At 43.0% G+C, this 19429-nt stretch overlaps 1 protein-coding gene and 1 long non-coding RNA gene across 5 annotated transcripts in view; one reads left to right on the forward strand and one right to left on the reverse strand.

The window, feature by feature from the left end:
* LOC111253407 (uncharacterized) overlaps positions 1–19429 on the forward strand; it is a 51473-nt gene that overhangs the window by 31003 nt on the left and 1041 nt on the right. For 3 of the 4 annotated variants that reach the window (XR_002674631.2, XR_015330182.1, XM_086992819.1), the window contains exons 3-4: positions 12873–13003; positions 13567–19141. Coding sequence is in view for 2 of the 4 variants with exons in the window: in XM_086992819.1 (XP_086848945.1) it covers positions 12873–12899 (27 nt within the window). In the remaining 2 variants the exon portion in view is untranslated. Of the gene's footprint in view, positions 1–4083; positions 5077–12872; positions 13004–13566; positions 19142–19429 lie in introns of all 4 variants that reach the window. The other variant, XM_086992818.1, reaches the window with a different exon arrangement.
* LOC111253406 (uncharacterized) lies at positions 5780–8796 on the reverse strand. Its single transcript, XR_002674628.2, has 3 exons — positions 8657–8796; positions 8295–8321; positions 5780–6652 (listed from the first exon to the last, which is right to left on the reverse strand). It is a non-coding gene; the product is annotated as an uncharacterized LOC111253406 (long non-coding RNA).

The following is a 19429-nucleotide window of genomic DNA, read 5'->3' on the forward strand; positions in this document are numbered from 1 at the left end:
GCGACCAGCCAACAATCGGCCAAACAGTGCTGCTGGTTGGCAATTCCTGAATGTTAGTGATCAGCCACTCATCTAATAGGACTTCGCGTTTCGTATGAAACGCTACTCTATCTGAGAACAGGGAATTAAATGAATAAATGAGAAGAGAGACATTACGCTCACATATGTTTAGATTGCTTTGGCCTGACTTGACTCTCCGCTTTCCGCTTGCTTTCTATAACCTGCCACAGCCTTTTGCTCCTCCCGTCTGCGTCCCCCCCGCCCCGCCGCACACGCTCACACGGCCGCCTAGAGAACGGCCTACTTTATCTTTGGATAGCCTAGTATCATCGTAAGTTAACACGCGGTTACTATTATAGCAAATCTATCTATACGAAATTCTACGCGTTTTTGGCAAAATTATAGACTGCAGATTTCTGGGCTGTCCTGGCAGGCGGTAACAACGTGTACACCGTTCAGTGTATGATGCGTAGATATAGACATATATATATATGCGTCATACATTATATTACATATGCATCTATGCTATATATACGTATATGTATACATATATCGCTTCCTACAGCCGGCAAGCTGTACATCGCAGTGGTGACGCTGCTGTCTTTTTTTCGGGCGAGCGCAGAAACTACAATGTACCAGAATTGTACAAGAACCGTTTTTCACTGTTTTTTAAGGACGTCGATCACGTCACCTACCTACCTACCTACCTACCCGTGACACATACGTTACGTTTACAGGCGGACCGCGCATACGATCATTTCACTCAAAGGAAGAGGAAACGCAGTAAATTGTGTGGGCCTTTGGAACTCGCGTTTATCTATAACGACTGTTACTATAGGTTCGAAAAGTTGATAGATATTCAGATGGGCATTTTGACAGAGGTGAGAAAGAGGCTGTGTGCTTCATAGTTACGCTGTAGAGTGACGATGCTTAGCAGGGTGTTCATATCTATATATATATATATGTATATATAGAGGCAGCAGTATACGGTCAGTCGGAAGCGTTGTCAATGCATACATGATGCTGGCAAGCTATAAGCAAAGCTACAAGATTTCAAGCTCACTTGAGTTGGAACCTTGTCACCGATGACAGACTAATGACTTTTTCCTTGCAACTACCACGCCCGTACGATTATAGTGTACGAGTGCAGGCGCATATAAACAAGGAAGCAGGTCTGTCGAGAGGCGGCAAAAAAATTGCTCTCATTTATTTTTGGTGTCGTTGTCACAGGAACGACAAAAGAAAGGTGACAAAAGGCAAACATCGACTAAAAGCGTACAAATTCGCGGAAGTTTTTGTTAGTGAGTTTGCGATAGTCGCGAGCAGCAGCGATGATGCGTACCGTATTTGTCTGCACTCATAGTCTAGCGTCGACCGCATCTTGCTCGTCATAAATGACAAACAGAATCAATATCTTCGTCAGGCTTGAGTGAAGCAGATCTCGTACGCAACAAACAAATGGGCATTATGTTTAAGCAAGGATACAATTAGGTTCTTCCGTGATGCCGCCCTACGCTTTGCAATACAATCGCACATAGACCAACCTTTCCTTCGCTATTTCTGAACGCAGCCCAACCACCAGACGCTTTTTGTTCAAAAATTTCTCGCAATCGAAACATCATTTCACTAATTGGCTTTCTACGACAGATATGAATGTTTGCATTACATGCAGGCTAAGAAAGAAGCATCGTATGCTGAGGGGTACAACCGCGAGACAAGTCGTCCTCGTCGGACCGAAAAAGGCCAGTCCTTTATGGATACAAGAGGCAATTACTGTTGTGCCTTTAATATCCTAATCATCGTCATCATCATTCGGGTCCGAATGATCATTATATAATGAACGCGATTTAAGCCAGTGGATCGGAACGACTATGCCTCGGTACCATCGAGTTTGTCTGATATTGTTAGCGTCGTACCTTCCTATCGGGTAATAGTGCAATTAATTTGTGGCTCAGGATGTAGACCAACGAAAGAACGTGTGTGTCTGTGTAGATCCTGTAACAAGCAGCAACGTTCGTTACAAACAAGAGCAGCCCAGAAGATTTTAGCATTTATCTGTTATCCTTGGGGGTTCGTGTCGGTCGACAAAACGTAGCGAAAACCACAGGATGGCAGATACAAAAAGATCAAGCTCCTGCAATGAGCGAAACAAACCCTTCCGCAATATCGTTGCGATTTGGGCCCGAACAGGCAGATGGGTTTTGTTGCGAGCCTTTCAAGTGCACTAGTAAGTAGGCAGGGAAAATGCGGTGGTTTTAGGCTGAGACCGAGCAGAAGCTATATCCAATTTGTTTGATTTGATCTTTAGCGAAAGTTGTTGTCACTTTACCTCCTGTTCAAAGTACGGTTCGTCCGCATCGTCTTGAGAAGATCGTATTTCATGCATTTTCATAACCTCTTGAAAAACCTTCATTCCACCATGAAGAACACACGAAGTCGATGGAGAAATTCGGCTGAATTCGACAAACAACGTCGAAGGCTTTCTATGTATATTAAGGCGACATGCATGTAATCATTATCAATAATACTCGGGAGAAAACGCGCCGTATCTATTTCCAATAAATGTAAATTGTAGAGACAGTTAAGACGCTCTGTCGTAGGTTCCTGTAGCTGAATGGGGTGTGCGCAGTGATGCGCCTTTGCGTAAGAAACAGGTTTATCTTTCCTGTTTTATCTGAGTAGGTGCAATCCCACCATTATATACCAACCATATACCAACAAAATGATAAATAGCAATAATAAAAAAGTTCCTGTCAATAGGAAACTAGTCATGTCGTGCGTTAATGTTAATGCTGTTTAACTTGAGAAACAATTCGCAACATACCCGTTTCCTAGTTAGCATTTATACTGATGAAAAGTTGTGTTTCAGTTTTTAATTCAATTCAGTTATATCTAACCATAGGGTATTGGACTCAACAGTGTCCCATCCTAAGTTATAACCTCATGTTTAGCTGATTGATCAGTTGTCGTCGCCTGTCGGCCCTGTGCCTTCTTCCCAGAACCCACAACTGTATTAGCGCCCAGGTACTTAACCCTTGTCGTGTAACTCTTTTGGTCCAACGCGTTCTTTCCTGATGTGATGGCTTGCCATACACAGATCAAGCACATAGATACAATCCCTTTCACTTGCCGCGTTGCTTGCCCGTTTACTCCTCCATAACGCACTGCTTGCACAAGAACAAACTGGGAAAACCCGCGGCAAAGAATCGAAGTTGAGCCTCTGACCCACTCTGACTACTTCCATCGCGCGCGCCAGCCAACCAGTTTGTGGTGTTAAAACGAAGCGGCCGCCAGATACGCTTACGAGGACTTGCCGCAACCATTCTTTCTAGGGGTACGAGCAGATGGGAAAACATGGGAGACAGAACGAAGGACGGGCAACGAACGGCATGGGAGCGTGTAGGTGGGTAGCGGGTGGGTGGGCCGATGTGTGTCTGTGTGTCCAGATCATTAATCAGGAGAAGAGGGCACTTCGAGGGACAAAGCGAGAAAGAAAGAAAGAAACTAGTCTACATAGGGCAACGAACAGAGCCATAGGACTATACTGAAGCTCGTAGGGTTCCATCCGCACACATGGGGTGATTATTACGTCCGCTTACAATGTCTTCGCTGAGTAGCAGCGATTGGGAGAGGCACTGGTAGGTTATCCTTTGCCAGGTACCGCCAATGGCAATGCCAACACGATCTACATGGGCTAGGGTTAAGCAAGCTAGCCTGTATCGTTGAAAGAAACTGCCAATTGATCTACTATAGGAATATGAGATAGAAACTTGCACGCGGACGGACCGTATATCAATTAACGAGCTGGAACCAATGAAGTATTTTTGTTTTGTTTAATTGGATGCACCTTTTTAGGTAAAACTAAAGTTTCTAGGGACCATAATTTTCTGTAAATTCAATTTTCCTTTCGGTAAGGTGTCAGCACAGTCCTCTGATAGTGTGAAGCCAGTAGAGAGACTTACTGGCTTCGGGACAAACGGTACTCCTAATTAAGTAAACTTAGTAATAATAATAATAATAATAATTTTATTAGTTGTGCTCACGTAACGGCAAACTATTTATTTAGTTTATCGCTCCCTTCAGGTGTTGACGGAGCGTCAAGGTAAAGTCCGTTCTGCGCTCAGTATTTTGTTTATATCGACACTCGAAAAAGGCAACGAACAACGATAGACAGTTCCTCCCTCCATCGTATAATACGACAGGGCGTATCTCTCTCGATGTTCCCACGCCATTTCCTCCGTTTGGCCCGGCGCTAGTTACGCACGCAACAGTCTCAACATCGTCAGTCGCCAAATTGGCTGCAGCAGTCACATCGACAACAACGGCGGACGCCGATGCTACAACTATCTAGCTGGGTTTATGTACGGGCATCTGTCTGCACGTGTGTGTGCGTCAATGAGGTGGGCAGAGGAACGCAGGGCAATAGGCGACTGGAACATCCACAGCAAAGGCGGTAGCAGCGGAGGCGGTGGTGATGATAGTACATGTTATCGAGCCGTTAGTCAAGCGACAGGTGCTGTTCGGAAGCTGCTACTCCATGCACGACAGTGTCATAGAGTCATTGTTAAATACCGTTGGTAATCCACGATAAGCGGCCTAGGGAAAGCGATGGCTTACTGCAATACCTTGCAGCTTCTGCTAGCAGCACTCGCCATAAGTACCATGAATAGTAACAGCGAGATGACACGGAAGGCGTCAAACTGGCGATAGCGTCAATGTCTATAAGAGGGTAGCTGCCGATCTGGGTGTTAACGCGTAATTTATAGAAGAGATCACTCCAGGACTCCACCTTTCCTGTTTTTCATTGAGGCGTTCTTTCTCGAACTCAGGAACGGTTACGTGTACCTCTGTTATCGTATTTCGGATAGTGGAATGCTACAGATAGCGGATCTGTTTAGATTGAGTGGTACGGTGGTCACAGCAGTTAACCAAAGTAAGGCTGGCTGCCTAACAGAAGCTACATTAGTGTATAATAGGAACAGCGGAGTAACGTTTGCACGAAAAATCTATGCGAACGAATCTCTGCCAACCGTTGGCTCGCCGCTACATGATTTGATTAAAAAATTTCTCATCAACGTACGTACGCATTGCATAACTAACAGTCTTTTTTTCTAACGTGTTCAGAGTAGTTTGCTTAAAATGTCAACATATTATTATAATGGTTAAGTGAAAGTCTCCTGTAAAATTTTAACCTGAACTATAATGCAGATGGTATTGTAACAATGTAAAAGTGAGACATGCCGTATACACCGATAGTGCATCGACTAGACCGGTCTGAGTTGGACCCCTTCGTTAGAACTATGGTAGCTATCGTCAGCCGGTTACCAGAGAAGTTCCATGCCTATTATCTAGGTGTCACGTCATGCTTTGTTCGGATGCATGCGCGGCTATAACATGGACATTTTTACCTAGATAGGTTTACTTTTAGGAATGGTCAATCCAGGTTTACGTTATAAATGGAACGCTAAGAAGATAAGGAAATCAACTGTTAATATTACTGTGTCCGATTAAAAACGGTGTATCCGTACTAAACATCGAATTTCGGCACGTAGAGAATTAATGCACGCGCACAGTTACATACTCGTAAACTTAGATCCGCATAAAGTTCTTTTCTCTTTGTGAAAAATCTGTGCGATCTGTTCTTAACCAAGTTATAGAACTTATTTAATTATCTCTTAAGCTTCGACTATTCTGCAGACTTCACTTTACCAAGGCTCGGTCAAAACGATCCGCGTCTCAACATGCTTAGATCGACACCATTGAGTTACACTATCGCAGGTAAATAGATCAGACGAAATATTTCAGTTCGCTGTATTTATATTTAGTACTTCAAAATAAAAAAAAAATAAAAACATTTACGATCCATCTCTGTCGGCGATTTTGACGATCTTTCGACAACGGGTAGCCGCACGGGTGCCGTTAAGATTCGACGCTTCTGTGACCACCACTGTCACACATTTCTGCCTTTACATTAACCATTCGGCTCCACTTCCAGGTCAGGGCAGAATTTTTATAGGACACGTATCATCATGTGGCCAATTCGTAGAAGCGCGATGCAGCGGCAAGCGATCCTTCAATGGCAGTTTTTATGGTATAGTGATATTAGCAGGAGAAAATGCTGCGGTAAATGAATTGATTTTTGGCTGCCGAGACGGTTCAGATCGTCGTTACAGCCGGATTTTCTCCCGTCTCCCTTTCTTTTCACCCTGCGTATATATATATATATATTCGGAACATGGAAAGCTCGCGGAACAGCTATAACTCACAAGTTCCGTCCATATTCACATTGAGCCCTTGTCTGTATTCATCCTTATTTCTCTTAAGGGTGAAAAACCTCTAGTCGCCTGTGGGCGCAGCAGCAACTTCTAGCTCTTGATAGCGTTTCACTGTCTACGGCCAAGTACAAAGGAAGAAAAGCTCGGGAAAAGGAAAAATGCCGCATTTTCTTAGCAGCATAAGTCCGTGAGGGCGCCCGCGTGGACGCGGCGCTTTCATCTGCTTGAGTATTGCCGATGTGGCCGCACGATAATCTCCCAACGTTAAGGGAAGCTGATGTGTTGAGTAAGAAGGCGATGACATGACGTTGAAGATAAGACGAACGACAGCCTGCGAGCCCGAGCTTCCGATAGATCCTGATTTCTAATTCGTGTTTCTATAAAAACAGCTTGACAGATCGCAATAAAAACATCTCTAAATATGTGTAGTGAAAGGCGTCTTTACTTTCGTACGTTTTACCCAAAAATGACGTACCGCGCTCCGCTGTCGATCGTTCTGTGTATTATTTACTAAAAGGTAAGGCTAAATTCAGCTAAAAAAACACCAAATAGATACTTTATATTACATTTGCTCAGGACAAAAGTCTTCAGTCTGAACTACCCCGTCTATCATATGCATACAGCGACATTGTTGCATATACCTGACCTTTTTTCCTAGTATCGCCGTCAGAGCGGTTGAGAGGAATGATTGAGGCTACAGCCAATTAATCGTCGCGACCATAAATACTACCCCTGCTGTCGTATAAATGCACTTCTTAACAGACTACTAAATCAAACTGGATTGCAAACTACATCGTAAACACGAGTTTCTATCCCCCCTATCGTGGAAAACAGGCAGACGTTGCCGTTGCGCTCGGTTGTCATCCGGTTCCACGGTATCGGTTTGTCTCCCGATGAAGACACGCTCTTGAAACGTCCACCTCACATACTCACGCATAACAGTAGTCTAATACCCGAGTGAGTCGTCTTAATGGCGTTGATTAGTCGATTCAAAAATGCACAAAGAGCATCGACTAGCCAGCTTCGGACACAATCGGGCTTTTAGGCTGGCTCCGTCAATGACGAATTGCACCGATTTTCCCTATTACTTGCATTAAGTTTTGTTTAAGTTGCCAGAAATTGTTTGTATGTTACTTTCTTCGTATAGTTATATTAGCCGGCCTGAAATAGTCTCAAATGGCTAGGACTCGTCGTCTGGTTATAGTTATGTTTAGTGGCGTGCGTTCGGCCCACTATAGTAACCTAATCGCTTATAGATATTCAGCATTCCTCCGTCCTTTCTCGACATATGCGGATGAGCGATATCTCCTCCTTACATTCGATGTCTACCTGCCTCGTCTCGTGTCTGCTTTTTCCCCTTTTTCCTTTCATTCATTCTCCACCAACATAATGCCTGTTGTCTTCGGCGTACTTCTTGGTGTTTCCGCGTGCTGTCCACATCCGCCGACCCATCGGATAGTGCAGACATCGATTTTTTACCCTTTTGTTTCTTCTTTTCATCTGTCAGCCATACTGTGCTTCACTTTTACTGTGCTTCTCTCACTGTTCAATGCTATCAGCTATCATTAGCAAACCAGCGGTTTCGGAATCCGATTACTCCCTCGAGTCAGGACGCAAACGAAATAGCCTCTGGCCATTCTCGCATAATGGTGTTAAATGGTTGACGTAATGGCAATGAACATTATGTTGAGCATAACGAACTAGCTTCAATCCTAAAACGTATCTATAGAATCAATCAATATATCACATATTGCTGAGATGCTCCGCTACTGGTCAAGCCGCTGACGGGCCTTATTCGGTTCATTAGAAAGCTAAGCAATGAACTCTCCGTTGTTAAGTGTGGTTAGCAGACGCAATATATTTCCAATCACACGCGATTTGAAATTATGTTAGATCTGATATTACGTATAGTTATTCTCTATTCCACTAAATGCATTCCTATCAGATAAAGATGTCTTATTTGGCATCAGTGTTTCGTAAATAGCTTTATCAGGCTTATTCAGACGCGCACACACTCACCCCGTTCATAACGTGTCCTATCTGCGCCTGGAAGGCAAGAAGACAAGCAAATGAAACGTACTCATTAAAGGTTTAAGACAAAATCAAGTCGTAACTACCACACAGTCACTCGCTTGCATCGGAGAAGAAGGAGAAAAAGGACCAATAACTTTGAGTGGTAGTGATGGCGATCGCCGCTGTGTCGGTATCTTTCGACGCGCATCCTAAACACCGCCAGACAGAAAGCAGTGTTAAGCAAACCAGTTAGATGATAGCTACTAGCTACAAAGCTGCTACTACTGCTACAACCAGGGACAAACAGACATGAAAAACCTTTTTACGAGCACTGTTACCCCCCCCCCCCTCCTCTATTCTCCTCCTACCTCTCGCTCTAGCCCTTTGCCTTCTTTTTAAGGCCCTTCAATAGGATGACTAGGCGTGCTTGGCTGCGTTTGATAGCAGTCAGTGGCCGCTGCTGCTCGTCCTTTGGATGCCCGCCACTACGGGTTAGGGTACGCGTTGTCTGCGTCGTTGTTCGTTCGTTCTGTTCCGCTGTCTGGCAACCTCTCGGCGTCAGCTGACAGCCGCGGTGGCGACCCGCTAGCGCGGTAATTTCCGAAAGGCATCCCGATCTATTTATTATACAACGGACAGTTCCGACGGTCGTTGTTGTTATTCTTGCCTTTTTAGTTAACCAGCTCCGAAGATTTCGGTGGCTTGTGGCAAGGGAGCTGGTCACAGTAGCAGTCACTCGCTCCGTGTCGAGGCGGGACACGAAGCGCGAGTGCTCAGCGGCCGGACTAAGCAAATTGACTTGGGCCTTTGCTAGTAATTTCTGTGGTTGACTAAAAAGCAGTGCGGGTGGTTCCAGGCCATAGTATGGGTACGTAGTCATGACAATGGCTCTCTGACCTGATTTACCTTCGAACTAGTGAAGTGCACAATAATCTATCCTAATAAAAAATCTCAAACGATTCGTTATATCTAAGCAAAAGGTACGCTGTTATCAGCACCAGCACTTCGACGAAGTATATCGGTATAGTTGCAATAACCTCATTTCTAAAATGATGACGTATCGGAACGTCAAAATTTGTCGAAATCAAAAACCACTTTGCCATTGCTCTTGGCCTATCTTGCTGGATCTAAACTTTTAAAATGCCAATATAATACTTTTCGTTCAAATCAAAAACAACAGCTGGATAATTTTAAGGACAAAAAAGTACCCATTCCCTAGAAATTAAGGGTCTTAGGAGCTGGTGCACTCCTAGCTACGAAAATGATGATATTTTAGCATTTCAGGAGATTTTTTACTTCAGTCGAGCATTTCGAGGGCTGCGTTATACAAGCTTCGATTCAATAAGCTGTGAAGAATTCATTTTTTGCCCCAAGGTTTGAGTCAATAAGACTCACGCATGTTTGTATAATGTGAACTATTTGAGATTCGTTGCTTTGACGGCTTTTTTGATTTAATGCCTCAAAGCCGGTTAACCTATAGCGTTAACCCATGGTGCTGCTTTGGCAACTTCGCTTCTAGCTGTTTTAACTTTATGTATGAAATACTAAGAAAGACTTAATTGCCCTAATCTTTCATTGCTAAATGTCTATTCATACTACATATATTTTCTTTGGACTCGAATCGGTGGCTGTAAACTTAGCTTACGGTCTGGTCAATCTGGTGCAACAGTAAGTTAATCAAGTTATGTCCTGTATCTTCAACAGGCTTGATTAGAATCACGCTAAGAGAACGTATCTGTGAAATCCTCAAAAGCTAAGCATCGTTGCAGAGCAGGTGCTAGTTCCATATCGTTTATATTACCTTTATATAAAGATACGTTATATCGTATCATACAGTTCTGCTAAAAGATCACGTTTTTTAGCGATCCGTATCTTGGATAGACGTTGCCAAAGACGATCTAAAGTTTCATGACCTTCTGACTTCAAAAACCTTTTTCAAAGTCCAGTAAAAGAGGTACAAAGTATGATTTCAGTCTTTTCGCCGCTTCTGGCAGAATTCACTGTGCTCGATGTCTGGCCTCTACAGACAAGTAAGGAAATGAAAGAACACTAGAGGGATCGCTCATCTTTTCAACTCTAAACGATGTTCAGATAAAGATTTTTTCTGCATTCAATCATTTGTACCTAAACAAATGATATTGGTGACTTCACTGGTAACGACCTGCTAACTATGTGCACGGATTACGCCGATATCATGAACTTGCTTAGTACTCTACCTGTTCATTGATTCATCAAACCGCAGCCAACTCATATTTGCGACACACCTGCTTAATCAATTTAGGTTTAGCTTTCGGTATCGCCTGTGACGACGTTCGAACGGAAACGTCTCGTAGACTCCTATTTAAGGCTCACCAAGCTTGGGATATTTTTTTTGACGATTTTTTTTCCGAATTCGGGTTACGTTAAGCTACCTTCCTTTCTAAAATTCGACTCATTCTATTATTATTTTTATTATTATTATTATTATTTAATTAATTATTATTTATTATTATTAATTAATAATTATTTTATATATACTATTGACTAAAGCCTGGTGGCCGTCCACCATTCTGGCTGAAAGCTGCTTGCTGTTGTTCTTTAAAAATCGGTTGCTTATAGCCAGAAATCGAGTGACTTCAAAGGCCTTGTGTAGATGACGAAGGAGAAACCGTTTGTAAGGTTGAAGTTCCGGAAATTGTGAGCATTCACGTGGTATTTTCACTTCATACAACTTTTCGCCTGGCTGGGATGTATCAAAAGCTAGAAACAATTCGGCGCCGACTGACGGTCCAACTAATAAATTTATAGGAAAGCTTTTACATATTGTAAGTGCAATAATTACCCAATTAATAATCATACTTTTAAATTTACTCAGCAGTGATGCACAAAGCATATGATGCCTTTCACTAAACGACATATATATATATATATCGCTTAGCGTAGTATTCGCTTGTAGTAGATGAAAAGGTTGCCTCTTATTTGAAGGAAGCAACGGAGCTCAAGTGGCTAAAAATAGGATTCAACATTGGTCACAGTTTCAAGCACCTTCGTTCAACCGCAAGATAAAAAACAAGCACTTCGTCCCAGCCTCGTTTCTGCTCACAGTCGTCGACCCTTGGAAAAAAAATGCCTACGCAACTATTTTCACGTCTCAGCGTTTGCAGGATGCATAGCGAATTCCCAGGGAGCGAAACTGACCCTGCAACGAAAGTTATCCCTGCCCAAGCAACTTCCCTAAAGCACCAATGCATTTTACGCTGAGGACCATTTTCCTTAACTTTTATCTTTATATTTTTATCCATGAGAAATAAAAGCTTTCCACATTCAAAACTTTGTTTTTTTTTTTAACTTCGAGCGTATTTTTATTTCACAAACGTTCAATCGGAACTGGAACCTCTTAGACTACCGCTAATAGCCTATGAGCGTAGAAACGCTGATTTGAATCTACTGTGTGTGATAGGAATTACAGATCAAGCTTACAAAGCTTAGAAAGTATACTGCTACTCCATCAGCCAAGTGTGCAGGTTCTTCTGTATCGGGATAATTTTTATACTATAAGAAACAACATAGTTCGCTGTTGTCTGACTTCACTGCTATTGAACTCAAGGATGCCTGATGGCCTAGGTTCTAACCTATGCATAAATACTCTTCCTGACGGCTCAAATACCGAACGTAACCTACGAACGAGATTTGACCTTATTACCAGCTCATCTATACGACGCAGTATGAAGAACTATCGGATATGACCAAAACGGTTAGTGAAGTGTATAAAAGAAGACCTTTGCTTTTAGGTCGCCCAACAAGAACACTTATTCTTCGATAAATAAAATACTCCAAGTTTATTCAGCTCAGAGAAAATTCTGGTTTTTTATTGTTTAGATAAGCTAATTCCGGTCTCGTAGTGTAGAGTCAGTTTTAGATACCTAGGTATCCCCAGTTATAGGGTAACGCGCCATAGCGTTCGCAACCTAACTTACAATGACAGGAACTTCATGGATTGGTAGGAGAGAAAGAACTTCTCACGGTGGCTACCCGTTTGCTGAAACTGTCCTGTTTTTTCGTGCGCTTTCTTTATTTCGCTTCTTCACTTTTCAGTGTTATTTAAAAAAAAAGCTAGGGATAAATAGACATATTGACGGCGACCAGTTTTCCATGAACGTATCGCATAGGAAGTTAACTAAAATAAATTGCACCTGGCAGGGTTCATTGCACAGCTGGCTTGATCAAAGTGGGTGTGATTACGCTTGTATACGCGCATAATGATTTTCGAAATTAATCCCCGTCCTGTCTCAGGCGTTACTTTCTATTGCAAAGTATTCTATATATTTCTGGCCCCTTTGCGAAGATGAAAACAACGCTATTTAAAGAACCACAAACGGCGTGGGCATGACGGGCACTTCCTCACAGAATCTATATTCCAATTAAAAATTACTATATCCTGTGTAATGCGACAAAATATGAATTCTGACGACCTTGCCCATTTTTAAGCGCAACAGCATGAGAACCTGTGAGAAAGCAATACGAATAACAGACTTTCTATGGCGAATACGGTTACATGTCCTAATATTAACCGCGTCAGTCCCTGTGTTTTTTTACTACCTTCAGATTTTCACACTGGAGCTGCTGGGTTAACGCAAACGACAAGGACAAACATGCGAAGGTTTGCAAAACAATATAAAGGACACGCAAGACTGGATCATAATTTTGGTAGCCTTTCGCTGGACATTAAATCATGAGTAAGTGCTGAACGCATTGAGTGGTATATATGCTACTGCTGTTATAAGATAGTAAAGGCTCACTCGAAAGGTAATGAACCTAAAGTATCAAGTGATCCGCGTCCTGTAAAAGAAGGGCGAAGCATCAGAATTTTGGGAGTGACCGAGACCATATGTAGACGGAAGAGAGTACATCACATGCAATAGAGGAAATTGCATGGGACAGAGGCAAATGAGCAGATGGAGGTCATTTTTTGTCATACTTGCCTGACAACTAACAAGCTTGTGTCCCTTGCCATATTCCAAAATTCGGCTAAATATGTCGGACAAAAACTGAGATAAGAAAGCAAGCATGTCGCCATTGTAGTTGATTGGCTCTTAACAAATCAGGGCAGTCGGAATGGCAATATCAAATCGTAAATTCTACGTTCATTAATAATAAAAACAAGGCGTAATGGCACATTTTTGTCGGTAATAACAAGCTTCCCTGTGATCTTTTTTCGCTTAAGGAAAACGTCATTGATCGTTAAATACGTTGCTTTGCGAGAGCGCAATCTGTTTACTTCAAGTCGTATCTATTACAGGTACCGTTCTTGGGGACTAGAAGTTTGCGGAGAAAAAATAAGCCTGCCTGACTGACGACTTCGTGGCAGATTAGCAATGAAATATTTAGAAAATACGACGCTTCTTCCTGAATTGACTGTCGCAGCAGGTAACCAAATCAACGATTACTGCCTACCTTACCAACAGTGGCCTCTGGTAGGGACTTCTTACAAGCGGCTGGCGCCTCGGAATCACCGAAACTGCGGTCTAACATATTTTGTTCTCTGTCGCTTCATGGTGCTCTTCTCTGTTATTCTCCATTCGTCTTTTTCTTCACTCCTAGTCTTTTCGTTGTTCATTATTATAATTATTATGTCTGTCTAGGCTAATCTGGTGGTTCAAATCATGGTAGCGGGGGTCGGCCATCGCAGGTTGGCTATTACGCTACTCATGGTTGTACAGCCCATACGATCAGGACTACCTGACCACGTCGAAAGTGGCAGTCTGAACCTCTACATCCATTGAGCTCGTTCTACTATGCAGCAAAACGCTCCACTCCATTCGTTGAGTCCTTCGCTAAGTTCCACTCGAGCTCGATTTGTCCCTCGAACCAGCAGCCAGTATATTTAGAAATGGCCTGGGCCTTCTTCACAGGCCAAGCCTCAGCCATGGCAGCGCACTCGAACTAAATCTCGGTGACTGTTTTGTCTACTCCTTTGGTGCTTAACTGGCTGGCCCGCTGGTTTGCCAACATCCGAAGTCTATCCCGTCCCTTCCAAGTAAAGCGCCAGGACAGCTCATCCTGTCTACTCTGGTGAAACAATCACATCACATTGTAGTACCACAATGGCTGGTACAAGCAGTGTTTCAGGGCTTGTTAGAACGGACGCTGCGTAGGCTGACAGCGTCTGGACCGCTATCGCCGATGAACTGCGTACGGGTTGTTACTCATGATTCCGCACTGCAGCTTGCGCCGCTAATGTTCTTGAGCCGCGAGCGGACTCTTGAAGAATTCTTTTTGCTTGGATGGCTTACTAACCTCACCGATGCCCCAGCTCACTCCCTGTGATGCCGTCCTACTGTCATGGTAACCGTGTCCCCGCCGGGTTGCGGTCTCCATCATGAAGCGCAAGGCTAAAAACCCCAGCGAGATGAACCCCGCTAGAACCGAAACCGCAAACTTGTACTCTTTGCCTATACTATTATTATAGTAGGGTTGCTCGAAGGCTATCGTAGGGGCCTTTTCCTTATTGGCACAGCGATGTGGTTTCATCGGGCTGTTACTGTCACAACTGATTTCAACAAATTGAGAGTAGCTAGTCAACGACTAGCAAATTTCAAGGGGATAAGGGAGCGAAAATCATGACTATTAGCTTGCTCAGCAATTAAACTAATATATCTCTGAAGAAAAGTAGTGGCAAAGACCAGTTTCATGCTATCGTGAATAGATATACGCATACGCAAGCTGATAGTCGAAATTTTTTCCAAATTAAATCAGAATTAAATACTATCTCTGTTAGTTATCAGAGTAATATTTAAGAGCAGGGAGAAAAGTTTACAGCAGTAGTAATATTGTTATTCGAAGCTATTCTAGGCTGTTTCCTGATTTATTAGGGTTCGTTTAGGGGAACCTGTTTTAATTTATTCCTATTTTACATAGGTATAAATGCAAAGTTTCTTGGTTCATTGGAAAGAGTATGTACCATCCGTACTGAAACGCAGTGGTCCATGAAATGCGCATCAAGAATTGTGTTTTGATAAATATCTGAAAAGACGAAGCGAAGTATAAATAGTACGAGATCGGCAAGCACCTCCTGGCACGGTCTGTGTCGTTGTCCAGTATTTAAATTAAAGTAAACTTGCAGGATATATAGTTAGTATATAAAACAAGCATATTTTCATTAAGTATATATAATTCATTGAAACGAAAAGTGCGTTTATGCGCCCAGCTATCGGTCACAATCCCACGCTTTGTGGTAGCTTTAATAACTATAGTACATTTGATTAAATTTGTAAAGTTTGCTTGATAAAGTTATAGAGAAGTTTGATCGCTTCTCTCTCGAATAACGGTGATATGGGGGCACATCAGTTTGGTAATGCCCACAGCGAACGTCCCCAATTTAATCGTTTTTTTAGAATTTTACATTTAAAAATTTCCGTTTCATGAAATATGGTAACGTGAAAATAATTCCTGAGACGTCAGGGAAATAGTCAAAGTCGTAAACGGTGGACACTGAGTCTAGGAAACGCTTTTAATTTGAAGTGTTCGCTTACTAACATCACCTCTTCATAAAGGCTATTTAAGGTCTCTGTGTGAGCAGCTCAAAAAGGATTTCGACAGTACTTGGCAATGTTGGAAATTTTTCTAACAATACTCAATTCTAGTTTTTAAAGAGTAGAATGTACTTATCAAGAAAGTTGATCTGAAAATACTCTTGTTATTGTAAGTTTCAATACAGAACTTTCCATTTAGGAAGGAACTTAGGCGCAGGGTGGGCCACCCGAGGAGTTGTAAATGATGATTCGCGCCCATTTTCTATCCAGTGCGACCTGCTGATTAATGGAGATAGCTAGAGTGGTAATTGAAACCGATGTCAACTTCCGCGGTCTTCCAGCGTCTTTTCTTCACTAAGCCCTATGTCTCGCTATCATTTTACTCGTCTCCTTCCCTTCCGTCTCTGCTCAGCTTGTTGTTCCTTTCTCCTATGCTAAAGCGAAAACTATTTCCTCTTGTCAAATGGCGGTGCGTCCTTTCCCCAAGCGTTTGCAGCCTAGTTGCATTGCTTGTCCACCTGTTACGGCAGTCTGTCGTCGAAACCATCGGTGGCGGACGCGGCCAAACTGTCAAGCGTCGCAGGGCAGAAAATGTGTGGTTATGGGATATTAGAGGTTGAGTTGCAGGGGAAATCTGTTAAACGTTGCTCGCTCAGCACCTAGGTCCGTCTGCTGCGTGCGATCCGAGGGTGGCAAGTAGCAATAGGGCCAACTCCATTGAACTCTCTCCGTCCTAGAGAAAACGAAGGTAGTAGCCGTTGCTCTAATACTTATCATTCTTCCATTTATAGTAGAAACTGCATCAGTTGTCGAACGGACCAGTTGTTTCCTCTACTATGGCACCCATCTTTGCCTACACGCTATTCCACTGAGTGGTTCCGCCTGGCGTGAGCATATGCAGTGCACTGGCAGCAGCAAAGTTACTACATACGAACCTATTACTAGCAGGAACAAGAAAAATACTGCTAATGGGCAGGTCTCCGTTACCACCATCGTCCATTACATGGTGCGGTTACAAGGTTATTTCCTCCACCCGTCACGTCAACTAGAAAGTCAGCCAAACAACCAGAAACAGAATGCATAACTCCGGATAAGTGGTAACCAGAGCTGGCTTGAGGAAAATTCCTCTTATATCTATGCGTACTTAGATAGACTGCATGTGGAATCACAAGCCACAGGCAATGATAGGCACTCTAAATGTGCTCGTCTCTGTTGTCTCGTTGTGGTTCTCCTCTGGCCTCTGTGTTTGCTTCGACCTATCCTGCATCTGCAGGCTTGTCGACCAACGACGAGCTCTGTTCATTGACGAGTCTAGTGCCCTAATCGCTGCGACACCCTGCGGATAGCGTCCTCAACACAAGCTGATCGGCGATGTGTGAGGTCGTGACTAATGAATGTGGTGTGTGTATTGGTCTGCTTATGTCTCAACGAAACAACGCGACTCGTGCTGTCCGCCATTGACTAGCAGCTGGGCTGTTTTGTTGAGCTTCGTATGACTGTGCCTGCATTGATCTGAACGCGCATCCGAGACAACGTTGCCGCCGCTGCAGCGACCGTGTCGTCCTAATCCTGGTCGCTGCCTCCTACGCGGCCTGGGCCAGTCTCATTAGAAACGGCTGGGTGCGTTCGTCCGGCAGACTGGAATGACGCTGGCGTCTGGAAGAGCTGCGATCGCTAGCCGCTAGTTGCAGATGAGGAGGTATTTGCTACAAAGCCCTTGGAGACGTCGATGGCTGGCGAAGACGAATACTACTTGTGCGATGCAACTGGCGCTCGGTGTCTTTTCTCCCACGGAAACAGTTTCTCCCAAAGACACCCACTGTGATTTAGCCAGTTAGTCAGCGCTAAAAATCGGTCTGATGTAAGTTCGCGATGCCTTCGACCACAATGTCGTCGTCTTCTTCTTCTTTAACTTAAACTTAACTACACAATTATCTTTTGTAATCAAATTTGGAGGGAACTTTACGGCGTAACTTTCTCGATAATGCAACTGTGCTGTATTAGAATTAATCTGAAAATTTGTTAAAGAAAGACTTGAGACCATTACGATACGTAACAGATATACGTATCTCTGCCAGACAACAATATATAATTACAACAAACCAATACTAATCAACGCGATAATCGTTGAGAGAGCATGAAAAGACTCCCATAAAAATATTATAGGGTGACCATTAAGGAGTATTTAAATTAATATTTTTAATTGTAAGCAATCCGTTATGCATATATGAAATAAACTTTTTTTTTTTTAAGAAAAACTCCATTGCATAGTGATTTTTACCAAATTCGCTACTTATACAATGTAGTTTTAAAGAAAGCCGCATATTTGTGAACGCACAATTATAATTACAAATTGGCTCGAAACCAAAAAAATCTTAATGCAGTTAAAAATGTTAAAAATAAAGTATAAACCCACCGTTCGCAAAGTAAATGGGGAAATGCGATCCCTTAATAAAATTATTTTTATGCCGAATCATCTTCAGCTAGCAACATACATTTGTAGAGCACAAGAGATGTAAGTACATTCCCCACGGTTAAAGTAATGGACGAATCGATGTAGAAGGAACGACGCACACTGGCAATTTTTTTTCTGATTCAATGCAAGGCAAAGCTTGTCCTTTTTGGGCCTTCGCTATTTCGGATTACGCTTCGCAATTACGGATGGACTCCGAGTTCGGAAAGCGAAAGGAGAGTCACTGCGCAGAGAAGCCTAAAATTTGCCAAAAAACAACATTATCGTACAGATCCCTCAATGCAGATGATTATGGCGATATTATGCATTTATCAGACAGCACGAATGGCGAGATAAAAGAACTAAATAGGGTGAGGGTGACTGGGCGCATCGTACATATAGAAAGCACGAACGTTAAGAGAAGTATGCAGAAAACTTCGCCATAATAGCAGGAGAACATTTGAAGGCGACCTTGTAGGCAACTTCGTTGTCCTGCTTGCTTGGCATGGTTAAGGCAGCTACTCAGGTTTACAAAAGGACTCTCTAGGCTCAACCGAATGAGAGAACACCCCCGCTTGCCTATGGATGTCAGGGGTTGGCTGACGTTAATGGCACTTGATGTAGTCGAGTGCTGGCCAGGCAGAGCTAAGGAAGGGGGCATGTAAGAAACACTTGACGGCTTTGTTATTTAGTGGGCGAATTAGTCGAGCGGGGTCGATGCTTGAGGATCTCTGCCTTCAAGGCGAATGTCGATTGCGTCGATCTATAACGGAAACTGTGTTGAGCCGATGCCTTCTAGACACTTCGATTAGGAGAGCTGAGTGCTGCTTAACCGGAAGTTTTGGAGCGGACGTGAGCGCGACCGGTGACGAATGGCCATGTCTATGCAGGCAAGTAAAGCTCTCTAAGAAACATATTGTACCCAGAACAGGTAGAATTTACACAGTCTTATACATTCAGCAAACAAGATTTTTTACTCGGGTCGAATCAATTTTTGATTAGTAATTGCAAGAGGAGCTTACAATTCAAAATGAAACCCGTACAACAAAAAAAAGATACTCTATTACGTATCTCTACATAAGCATTCGATAGCAATGGCAGTAGCAGTAGTTACCATACACTAATGTCCTTTCAAGCTAAGACGGTTGCTAATACAGACACAACTTCGATATGAGAAC

Source organism: Varroa destructor, unplaced genomic scaffold (assembly GCF_002443255.2).
Source record: "Varroa destructor unplaced genomic scaffold, Vdes_3.0 BEIS01000006.1, whole genome shotgun sequence".
Taxonomy (NCBI): Eukaryota; Metazoa; Arthropoda; class Arachnida; order Mesostigmata; family Varroidae; genus Varroa; species Varroa destructor.